The sequence below is a fragment of the Nomia melanderi genome, chromosome 7 (assembly GCF_051020985.1).
Source record: "Nomia melanderi isolate GNS246 chromosome 7, iyNomMela1, whole genome shotgun sequence".
NCBI classification, from domain to species: domain Eukaryota; kingdom Metazoa; phylum Arthropoda; class Insecta; order Hymenoptera; family Halictidae; genus Nomia; species Nomia melanderi.
In genome coordinates, this window is record NC_135005.1 from 1,109,955 (window position 1) to 1,122,799 (window position 12,845).

The 12,845-nt window shown below is 39.3% G+C and overlaps 1 protein-coding gene across 3 annotated transcripts in view; it reads right to left on the bottom strand.

Moving 5' to 3' along the window:
- Nucleotides 1-1,120: 1,120 nt before the first annotated feature.
- Nucleotides 1,121-12,845, bottom strand: part of LOC116424264 (discoidin domain-containing receptor 2) — a 160,819-nt gene continuing 149,094 nt past the window's right edge. For 2 of the 3 annotated variants that reach the window (XM_031970431.2, XM_076369523.1), the window contains 2 exons: nt 12,320-12,417; nt 1,121-11,732 (listed from right to left, as the gene is read on the bottom strand). In XM_031970431.2, the coding sequence (XP_031826291.1) occupies nt 11,565-11,732; nt 12,320-12,417 (266 nt within the window). In that variant the 3' untranslated portion in view covers nt 1,121-11,564. The remainder of the gene's footprint in view (nt 11,733-12,319; nt 12,418-12,845) is intronic. The other variant, XM_076369522.1, reaches the window with a different exon arrangement.

The window sequence follows — 12,845 nt, forward strand, 5'->3', positions numbered from 1 at the left end:
CCGTGCGATTTCTTGCTCCATTTGTGTTGATATTATCGTACTTGATCGAATCAATTCCGACGAGACCATCCGGCTCCTGTGTTTAATCCTGTCACGCGGTTGCTTAATATAATTAGGATTAATGTTCCTCTGGTAATATCGATGAATTAAAAATTTAATGAAATTTAAGAATTATGATCTATTTAATCTAGTTGGTTCTTTGAAATCAAACGGTGTCTTCGAATGGAAGGATTTATTAAAATATTTTTTAGTACTACAAATAGTATTCGCAAGTACTGCAAAATTTGCTATTGCCATTTTCTTATTCAAATTTAAGAAAATCCAAAAAGAACAACTTTCTGTTAAATTTATTCTGTAAAAATATGTATAAGAATATTTTCATTTTTCATAATAGGACATATAATAGAGTAAATATCTCTTGCATAAAAATAAAACAATTTTCAGAATTTAAATTGACCACTTATTAAATACTTAAAATTTTCCACTTACCGTAAAATGTGAAACGTGAAGAAGTATTTACAGGTATAAGTGTGTATGAGTGAAAGTATAAATTGAATTTACGTACCACACAAAGTTATGTTTTATTTATTTGTTCCCTTAACCCCTAGACCTACAATATCGTGTCAGACTCGTGATAAAAATTTTAAACTGAATTTAAGAAATCTAAATGTTCTTTACTTGTTTTAAATGTAAATTAAATATTACTTTTCTATCGCCAATGGTTAATCTTTTAAATAAACGTAGACATAGAATAAGGATAAAAATTTCTTCTTTCCCTAATAAATTATTAACTAAAGTAGTTGTATCGATCACAATTGACAAATAAATCATAAGGTAAGGTAAAAGATGTATATATTATTTAAACAATTGTTCAATCGTCTCTTATCTTTCCTCATTGCAGATAATAACGAAGGCATCTGATTGACTAAAAAATATGAATATCTTATTGTCCAGAAGTTCTCGCATCAGATTAGTTTCGTTTCTCAGTTAATCCAGACAGCAAAAGTTTCACACCACTGGAAGCTGTAGATGACAAGACAGGGAGAAAGGAGTCACGAATAAAACGAATCGAGCCGGGACAGTAGAGGAACAGGAACGTCGGTCAGGGTATAATATTACAAAAACTCGATTTCGCTTTGCTAAAAGTTTTATTTCGTCCACCCAGGACAGATAGACTGGTCTGTGTTCGTGTATGCAATGGAAGAGAGTGTTCTGTACGCGTTATTTTCTCTTGCGTGTAAGTCGTGTGTGTGCACGTTACACCTCGTTTACTCGTAGTTCCCCTACCGTCGCAATTAGTACAATATAATATGTATAGTTTTTTTTATTTTCGTCTATCTCGTTAGCATACAAAAGGGATACAGGCACACAAATATCAAATATGCATCCGGTACTCGTTATGCTATTGATTCAGTTATAATTACACTCACAGCGGTACTCGTAGTCCCCCAAAATTTTACAACACTTCGCGGACCGCTACCGCACTCTCGCGCTCTGTATAATTATTACCCCCATTCTCGCCGCGGTACAATTCTTTCGTTACGCTATATAATACAATTATATACAAAGTGGTCGCAATCCCCGTGCCACGACGGGCGTATTTATAATACGTATTACACATACATGTATAAATTACAATCGCTATATACATTGAGAAATAATGCGGCGCGTTTAATAGTATCAGGGATGGTGGGTGGCGAGAACGTTTCTAACTTGTCGACCCTATTAAACCTATGATATAAACCCGTTGTCGTTGTTTTCCCGACCCCCGCGACTGCTCACCGCAGATTATTCGCGTGCACCTTGCGACCTCACGTAAACTGATCGACCGAACGGTCGTTCATATTTATACGATCAATGCCGGCGCAACGCCGGTCAACGTAACAACCTCTCGCCGGGTTCCTGAATTTTTTACTCGGACACCGCTCGACGGACCCGCGCAATCCGAACGAAACATCGATCGAATTGCCTTCGCGCCGAATATGTGCACCGACACCGCGACTGTCAAGAAATAACGGCATTCGTATTAAATCGCGGTGAAGCCGTCGGGCTAACTTCGACATTTCCGAACTTGGAAAATTCAGAATCACTTTTATGTGTTTGTATATTCCTTTTATCCAGAAATTCGATGACTCTTAGAGCGATGGAAATTAAGTTGTTTTTATAAATATTTCTGTTTTTAGGAACATAGAAACTGAACGATTCAAATTTTTTTGGAACGTACGGAAATTTTTTATGTGTGACTTGTAGATACATCCTTAGTGTCATATATTTGTAACGGAGTTATTGAAGATGATGTTTGCGAGATTGTTAATTAAGAATACTTGTGCGTACTCTTGATACTGAGATTAGTTTGAACTTAGTTTATTGAAAATGTTAACTCCCCGCTTTACGATTTTTCTCGCAACTACAATAACTAAAACTACTTTGGCACTAATCGTTTGCTAGAAAATAAATATCAATACAACAATACAGTCTTAATTTTGATTTAAGGAAAATAGATAATAACATTTAGTGATGTCCATTTGAAATCTGCTCAACTATGCAGTCTATCTTGATATTATAAAACAATGAAGGAGTTAAATGACATAAAGGAATCTCTTCTCCGTTTAAAAATGTATAAATATTGACATTAAGACGTTTCCCGAAATTAATTACATTTTCATTCTCAGCTAAACGAACCCCTAATCACTCGCATTACAGACTTACATTTCCCACTATGTGAAATGGAAATGCATGCAAATAAGACAATCGACGAAAATCTACAATCGCCAAACAAAATATTGTACGGGTCGAACCTTATCGAAAGTTTCTCAACCAAATCCGAGAACCGATAAATCCACGTTACTCCGAAAGTCCGAGCGCGGTGGTAATCAACTGAAAGAGCTAGACCAAAGTTTTCTCAGCGATCTCGCGTACCGATACGCAGAAGACCGTGTGCGCGGCGCACACGCGTGCATAATGCAGCCCGGAGGGCCGGTCGATCAAACGGCACTCCGTCCCTTTTTTCCTTCTTCTTTTCTCCCGTCCTCTCCTCATGGGTCTCGCGTGTACGCGCACGCACTTGTACGTCGTCGTCGTCGAATAAAAGATGGGCCAGTCCCCCCGGCCCCTGGCTGTCCACCCCACCCTAGCTCCCCACCCTCCACCGACGGCGAGCTTCTTCCCGCATTTCTCATGTCGGATTGAAAAAGGGTTGTAACGGGTGATTTATACCGCGGGAGTTCCTCCGGTTGCCTCGGTCTAGCCCCGTGTTTTCTGTATCGTGCGTACCGATGCAGAACCGATCGCGCCGTATCTTGCCGATATCGGCGGACCGTGTTCCCGTATCTCCGCGTATCGGCACCGACGCGACGTCTCGCCACGAAGAAAAAATTACAGAGCTCATAAAGGGCGCGCCAGGAAACAGAAGTCGCTGGGAATGGTAATCGTTCCGCCGAATATGCAGCGGAGCTACGGATGTCGAATTTGGTTGGAAACTGTATCGTGACGTTCATGAAGAAGATTTTGAAGAACATTACTTCGTTGCTTTTATTTGCTTTGTTCGGAGGTTTTATTTTATATTAACCATTCTGTTGACGGAGAAAGTTTAGGGTATAGAGTGCTTTTACTGGTTTAATACCATTTTAAGAGTTAGCAATCATTTAATTTGCTAATAATACTGAATGTGTGTCAAATGGAGTTGATATTCATTAGAATACTTATATTAAACGGTTAGAATAAAATGGCGATTTTTAATTAAGTAAATCATAAAAATGTGATGATACATATCAATGCGAGAGCCTCACATATTTTATGCTTTAAAAGTATCAAATTTATTTTAAAGGAGGAGGTATTGTAATAAAAACATTCTATTTCCTAGCTAGAAGAGTCATCCGACGTTTAACGTGGTAGGGATTCGTGTGATCTCTACAATAGAATTCGTAATAACTGTATTATTTCAGTTTAAGTCGTTAAAATTTGTTGTTCTTTACTACGATTCTTACTGTCACCAAGACAATCATTAGATAATTGCGCTTAAGTTATTTTGGCGCTCCATTAAACCTTCAAGCTCCGAGTCTAGATCTCCGAAAATCTGAATTCTTTCATTCGAAACTTCTGCCCGAGAAAAGTATCCCTGGAGCATTGAAAGAACAATTTTTAACGTAGTTCCCAAATACAGATGTTCCACGCAGCAACGCCGTCCCTGATTTATCTCGGAAACGTGAATTCGCCCGGCGGAGTTCAGACACCCGACGAAAAGTTACGACCGTTTGATGCGCGCGAAGGCTCCCTTAACACACAAACGGCGTAACAAGTCGAGCGAAACTTCCGAAACTCGCTTCCTCGTGAAATCATTTATCGATCGTACGATTCGTTTAATCAGTCGGTTACCAGCGGCACCGCGCGGGCCGGTTGTTCCGTAAGCAGAAAAACCGTCGGCGATATTTCTTCCCGGGACAGAAGCAAGATTACGGGAAGGGTTTAGGCGAGGAAAGTTTAACGGAACCCGCGGAATATAAGCTCGGTACCGCGGCGCAGCGACGATTTAAAACGGCCGTGCGATATCGCCGCGATCTCGGTGCACACTTGGCGTTGTCATTGACATGTCGGCAGCATGCAGCTTCGGCGCACAAAGGAACCATAAAGTATCGCTAAGAAGTACGCCGTGAGCAGGCACGAGAGTACCTTCCTCCGTCATCTTTATCTACCTCTCCGTGTCGGAGAGCAGCACCGCTTTAACGATCTTCCTCTCTCTTCTTCCATTCTCTCGTCCTCGTTCCTTCCTTCCTCACCTTCCTCCTCATCTTTATTTTTTTTGCTCCTCTACCCCCCGTTACAATCTAACCCCCTCGATCCTCCCCTCGCACCCCAGCCAGGTTATTGATTTAATTCTTCCTTAACGTATAGTCCGCGCGTGAACGTCACTCCCTACCGCCTCTGCACGCTTAAGATAAATTGACGATTATTGCCAGGGGGGTAACTTCCTAGGTACTGGAAGTGCAGGAAGTTCAAGGTACTTAATGCTCGGTGCCCGGGGTTATTGCAGAAGTTCAGTGAAAAATTGCGGCGCGCGATAAGGATCTCTCGCCTTTCGCTTTCCCTCTGTTCACGAGCGCGTAACGCCTGTCATCGGAAGCGCGAAACCCGAACGGCTCCGAACTATAGTCGGGATCGAAGTCAATTGGCCGCTCGAGACCGTTCCTCGGTCGGCAGTGAATCACGTCCAGACACGATTCCTACTTTTACACCGTGTCAACTTCCTCCCTTTGTTCCGCGGATAGACAGGCGCTGCATATAGGTTCGCGCCGGTGCTGTCGCACCGATGCTTTGGAACTCGAGTCTTCCACCACTCTGCCAACGGTAATTCCTCGCTGTACCGCTTTTAAAGCTGTGGTGCGGTGGAGCATGACTATTTATTGAAACGTTGAATTTGCTAGCAGTGAACGATGCTACATAGGAAATTGTTGATGTATACGTATTTTGAAATGAACGAATAATCAATCATTTTAATCCTTTGCAGTAAATACGAGGAAGAATAATAATCTATGAGGAATGAATAATTTGTTTGGTTGCTAAGTAACTATTACCAACAAAATGATACTCCTGAGGTTAGTTATGAACACCTCACGAGATTTCTTGTTTTAATTTTTGTTCGGTACGTAGTTGCTAAATACTTAAAAATATTATAATGAATTGATTGAGTTTATTTACTAAGATTGCTACTAATGACAATTGTCTACTTAAAGTAATTTTATATAGTAGTAATTTATTTTAAAAGTTATTTAAAAGCTAGCAGAAATGATATGCGATTGTTCAAGTGTTAAGTAACCCACAAATAATTATAAGACTTCAATATCTATTTAATGGAAAGTATTAATAACTTACAAATATAAACTATCTTCAGACCCGATTGCTATATACACAAAATACTCGTGCTACGTTAATAATATTCGCCCCAGTTTTTTAATATCTACCATTTTCAAGAAAGGAATTTTATTTAAATGTTGGTATATCTCATAGTTCGTAATAGAGCGTAACGATGACATCATCGTGACTATAGTAGTTTGGAGAATGTTTTGAAAAATGTTCATTTTCAGTTAATGATCAATTTACAAGTTGGCAAAAGTATCCAGACTTCGTTGAACGAGGACCTGTCAAGAGTTCCAGCTCGTCGACAGCACCGGCATATGCAATAGAATAATAAACGAACTATAGATCGTGGTGGGACAGTGACCTTGAGCGTCCAATTCATTTTCCCTTCGACTATAGAAGCTCAAGCGCGTGAGAATCGTAATCCTGTCCCCTTACGAACGACACTGAAGAGCCTCGAAGCAGTCGTCCTCTTATCATTCCGCCGCCTAATTATTAACATAAAAATAGTCGCTTGCGTGTGATATTTGTCCTCTTTCCTCGCGTCCATCAAAGTAAAATCGAGAAGTGAACAAGAGTAGGAAAAGAAACGACGATTATTATTGCGACGAAGTTATTATTTGCCCCCCAACTTAAGGCGCTTGAAAGGAGTGTATACGTGTGGGTATCCGTGTCTCTGTTTGCGTGTGTATGTGTGTACGCATGAAATAGATTGTGTAAATGTAGGTACGTGTCACGAGGTCCCTAACGGTTATATTTACACTCGAAGCACTCTCGAAGCTGTCACGCTTACGGTTTACTTTAACATTCTACGTGGCGACGATATCGACGATTAAACACTAAATATACATAGTTAAGTTCCGATCGTTGTAGATGCTACGCGTGCTTTCGTCTCCGTCGGGAGAGCCCTTCGCCGAACGTCTTCCAAGTGAAATCATGCTCGGGACACTCTACGAGAGACAGACCTGAGAACAGATACCGAAAGGAATCACTCGAAGTACCCTTCAGTCGTTCGGTAAAAAGAGAAACTAGAGAACAAGCTGTTAGTTCGGAAGAGGTTCAACGAAAGGTTTCTACAGCAAAACACGCGTGAACTCGCGCTACCCTTCACCGCGCGACTTCATCCCTATAAAACCACGAGCCGATTCCCGTTCGCTTTTCTCCCGAACCGAAAACGATTCGCTTTTATTACTATTAATTTGCTTAATATATCACAATGTGGTCGATTTCCCTTCTCCACGCCGTAACACGATCTTTCCTCTTGCCCTTTCCCCCGTTTTCTTGCTCGCGTTCTCATTACGTACACATGTATTTAATTATTGTTGTCTCATCCCTGTATTGTCGATTCCTTACGTCTGGTTAATATCTCGATTTTCCTCGTTGCATGAAGGCGATGTCGGTAAGTGATAGAGAAATAAAGTCGGGCTTATTACAATATATCGTTATATCATACGCTTAAAATCCGCCGATAATACGTAATTACCTTCTGCTCTTTTCTCTTGTATATATATCTATTTATATATATTTTTTTATTTTCTTATCCCTCCTCTTGTCTCCTTACTCTCGTATGTATATATGTATATCGCATATATACGCGTGTATGTATATACGTATATAAATTAAAGATCCGTTACGGGGCGCTATATGCTGCGATAATAAATAATACATTCGAATATGTGTGCGCGTGCGCGCGTGTGCACAGTCGCGCTAATCAGGATACACCATTATTTTACTTGACATCAGTCTTGTGTGAGGCTGCATCGAAACTCGCTAACGTTCCCTTGTTTCCCGCGAATCCCCCGTCGATCCCTCTCTTTTCTTTCTTACTAATTCTCCACGATAGATACTCTAATTATTCCTGTCGATTCTTCACGAATCGAATCGCGGATCGACTTACGCTTTCATACACAATTCGATTCGCAATTCGAGCCGTGAATCGATGGAGATTAATCAAAGCGACTGATTGAAATGAGTCGGATTATTAGATAATATTGAGTTGCATCGTCAGTTAATTTTTCAAATAAAATTCTTCTATGGTGTGCTTTCCTTTTTACGTTGTGTCCGTGGTGTTTTATAATTATGTCGGTTTTTGATCGAACTAAGACAAAATTATTATTTTAAGGAATTAATTAAACATTAAAGTATATAGTAGATAATTGAAACATGACATACAATGGACATTGTTTAATTGATTAAATAAAGCTACAACATTCTAGTACAGTCACTGATATGTTCATGCAACCGACGCTACTTTTCCACAAATTTAATGTAACAGTCAATAATATTCAATATACCAGTCAAACAACTGTTTTCTTTCTGTATAAAATTCTGTTATCAGATTTTTAGTTTTAGCGGAAATTCGAGTTAAACGCTTTAAAAACGGTGAAAACGTCGAGCAGTGAAAAACGAGCACTTCCGGCACTTGTTGCTCGGATTCAATCAAGGTTTAAATGATGTTAAATCTGCTGCACATGTTCCAACGGTCTACACAGAAGATTCTATCGGTATTTTAACAGCTTGAAAGTGATTTGCACGCTACAAAGAAAGTAATTTTAATGTTATCGGCAGTAAATTTTTATCTAAATTTCAAAATATGATAATATAAACTTTTGGAGAAAAGAAAAAAGATATTCATCCTCGTACAGAAGATCGTTTTAAGTGAAAAAGTATATCGCAGTTGGGGACTAAATTGTCTTTGTTAAGATAAGGTTTTCTATTTGAAAAAAACAAAATAGAAAATTTACTAAAGTACTTCACTCGTATCACTCAATAATAAATGATTCAAAAAGATAGAACGAAATTTTTCAAATTTTCGTTCTGTGGAAAATCCAATTCGAAGATCTATTAAGCGCACCTGTGTTTGGCTATTTGCCAATAGAACGTGTTCAAACTCGATTTTGCTGAAAGCGAGATCTCAAATGAAAAAATTTTATTCCACATTTTCATACATAGAATAATCCCTTCGATTGCACTATCTACATTCGATCAAATATCAACCAAATGCATGAGTGTTCGACAAATATTCACCCTTGATTTACTCTTGAACGAGATCTAAAATAAAAATTATTCTATAAAACAATATTAAATATTAAATTAATTTATAATATTAAATCCGAAATAGTTTTTTATGTCACACCACATTTTTCCTTGTTGAACCATCAATTATAGAACACCTTCTATAACATTTACCATGAACACAATAATCGCAGAAAAATTTTATTTCGGAGAACAAGTATTAAAGATTTACGATACAACTCAACATATTAACCCCTTTTTGTATAATAACGAATGAGACTCAGTATCGTTCATTGTATAAAAGTCGAAATAAAATATTATGTTTACGTACCTATAATGAACGCACGATATCTGTGCGATGTTACAGATACTTGGTAATCAAATAAATTTGACGAGAATCATCGTAAGATCGTACAGCAAGGGGTTAAAAAACAGAAAAGAGGCTGCTCGCCATTCCATTGTCGCTTTCCTCGTATTCGCCTCGGTGTTCGGATCGATAGCGAGCTCGATCCGGTTGCACATACGCGCTGAACAGACGAAACCATTTAAACCCACGGACGTCTTCTGGAAATCCGTTCGGTTCGCGCGCGGATTCCTTATCGCGAGTCGGCGTTCCTTTCCGCGCGGGGAACGCGGAACCGAAACGACAGGGTAGGTATCGCAGAACGGCCATGCTGACGAAGCTGCGCTCACCTCTGCACGGTTACGCGCCGCGAAAGAATTGTGGCAGTGAGCGGAAAAACGTTCGGAGCACGCAAGCCCTGTGTGCGTGCGCGATATCAACGAAAAATATGACTCTTTTTTTAGGCTGGGTGGGGCCACAGAAGCCTGTAACTCAGCCGCAGCTTGGAATTTAAGAGAGAGTTGAAATAACTTTTTTCGCCCATGTGTCTCGGGGGAGAAGTCTGCGGAAGATGTACAGGGTGTCCGCTTTATTAGCATCTGTTGCCTGGATGAGGGATGATCGGTGTTGTGTACAGTTTGATTCGTAGAACGAATGAGAAATAGAATCCGATTTTCATTCCGATTTCAATAATCGAACGAATTATTTGGTAAATTAGGTAATTATAGAACAAGTTAAATAGGTTACTGCGAATGAATGGTTATTAGAAAAGATAAACCATTTAAATAATTGCCAATTCGGACACATTAAAATAGAATGCGAAAAAAAGCTTGGATAAGCACTTTTTGTTGTATCATTGATTCTTTCGATCAATTTTTAATAATGCTCCTAAAGCTTCGAAACATGAAGACGAATTTATTATCCTTTTTTGTGGACAGTTATAGGTGATTGAGATGTCTAGATCGAGCCAAATACCTACGTCGTTGTGTTTATGTAATGTAAAAAATCTAATATAAAAATGTAATATAAAAAGTCTTATTAATATTAAATAAAATCACCTTCGCATTTCCGAGATTATTAAGAATTGACGAAATTCAGTAAATGTACTTCGTGTAAAAGATTCGATGTACTTTTTCCTCATTTGTCCTTTCCAAATTATTCGCTTGAAACGGTTGAATATTATCACATTATGTAATGTATCTTATATTTCAAATAAAAAGTTTTTTTAAATTGTTCATTCTTGAAGAACCGGATAAATAATTCGAGTAGACCAATATTCACCTGCAAGAACATCCTGTATCCTTTACGCAATTTATTCTTAAACAATTATTAATGAAACCTGAGGTAATAACAAAAATGTCCGTAAAAGATAACAAGCAAAAGCAAACGTGAGAAGCATATTTTCCATTGACAACGTGCACGTTCGATCCCGCAAATCGAGTCCCCGACTCGTCCCTTGTCGCGTGTATAAAAAACCGATGGATTGTTTACGCGCTAACGAGGCGTGACTAATAATTGTTGGTTCGTGGTCGTGCACACCCTGTACTTGGTAAAACTGGCAGAAAATAGAAATCGTAGACGAGACCGCCGGTCGGGGGCATCGAGTATTCGAGGATCGGCGATCGCCTCGGACGTATATCGCGAACAGAACTTCCAGAAGAGTCGACGGAGCGCGAGCGCGCGCCGTCGTTAAACTGATATGCCAATTATTGTAGTTACAACTCCGGTTTACGCGTTCTGCCTACTATCGCTGGAAGTAGGTTAAGTCCCCTAGAGCACGATACTCGAGGTACACACCCGCTACTAGGTATATAGCATGCTCGGAAAGTGCGCTGATGGCAGTGTTCATCGAGAATGATGTCGATGGAATCGACTGCGTCGATCACCGACTCGCTACGCGTTCTAATTAGTTGCTTCGAAATTTAAACGCGGTGAACGACGCGGTTCGAACTCGGAGCGTTCGTTTTCTGCTCGATCGGTGCAGTCGATTCGAGATATATCTCGCATTGTCTCCCCTACTTGATTCTCCGTTTCTCCTCCTATTCTTTCGCTAACCCTTCAACATCCAACACCTTCTCACGAACGATCGAACTTAAAGACGATCTAAAGTTGGTCGAGAAACTCACGTAAAAACCGATCGTATCAATGTTCACGTGCATGGATAATTTAAATTGGATTATTTACAAATTGAAATCGTGCCTCGATGGTTTAGAACGCAAAGGTGACTCGCGAAGGGCCCGTGGATGCTGAAGGATGGGATTTATCGCGTGACCTCTCTACGTCGAGTACGAAACTGTATCGTACCTTTGATCCAGCGGCGTGCCGCGTGCATTCCGCAGGATACCAGGGGTCCTTACGCGTATCTGTGCAACGAGTGTTCGCGGCGCTTGCTTCCCCTGCGCTCGCGCTCGCAAATTGGCTCCGGGCTCGGCGGGTTCGAGTATGTCAGATTGCTGGAACCTCGAGGGGGCGGCGCGCTCATCGGCGGCGGTGGCGGAGGGAAAAAGCTCTGCAAGCACGCCTGGCGCAACGGCACAACAGAAGAAAATGAAACGTGTTGCTCCGTCTGTACCGAAATTGTGAACAGTGTTTGATCATTTCATCGCAGCCATGATTGTTACAGTTTATGCGTTCGGGGTGAATTTGAATTTGTCGAAACGGTGGGAAGTGATAAATATTACGTAAACAATTGTATGGTAACATTAATCTGTAGTGATAATAATGTACAATTGCATAATTAATTTTAAATAAACTTAAAAACACTTCAAATAATTGAATCCTTTAAATTGTTAATAAGAATTACACGCGTAAGATGTAATAATTAAGACCGTGATGATAAAGTATAATAAAAATACAACAAATATTATTAAAGTTTAATTTTGGGCGTTATGTTTTATCTTTTACTGTAACAAATGATCTTACAAGAGACCGACGATCTTCTTTAATGTTTATTATTCAAAATTTATTTGCAAAACTATTTTTACATGTAAGTAACCGAAGGTTAACTTCAATTACAAACATAAGAGATTGTGATGTGTGTGTGTGTGTGAATTAGATACATTTTAAAAATGAAATTAGACTATGAAGATTAAGTTAGTAAACACATACCTTCGCACTACCCCTTGATGAAGACTTCGAGAATACGCTATCCTGGTCGCTGCTTACACTAGGCACGGGCATTGGTACTGCGTAATCGTAAGTGGCATCTGTAAGCAAGTTTGAAATGTGTCTTGTTTAATTATTAAAATGTCATCTCGAAGGGAAATACATCAGGAGTGTTGCGTTCATAACAAAGTACGTGTGAATATTTTTTACGGGATAACAATAAGTACTTCCTAATCGATAAACAATGAAACTTTAGTATCAAATAAATGTAAAAAGCACTATTGGAAATTTATAATCGAAAATACAATACCAAAAGTTTCTATGCTAAATTATTAAAATAGCTTAAACTGATTGTGTCTGTTTCAAATACAATAAGATAGAGAGTGTACGGAAATAATAACAAAACAATTAATCTCTGTTTAAACAGTGCAACTTTATTTAATACCACTCGAAAAAGTAATTAATTTTTATTTATTCGTGCTTCTTTACGCGCGTTCGTTATTAACTATTTAATAAACTTATTATAACC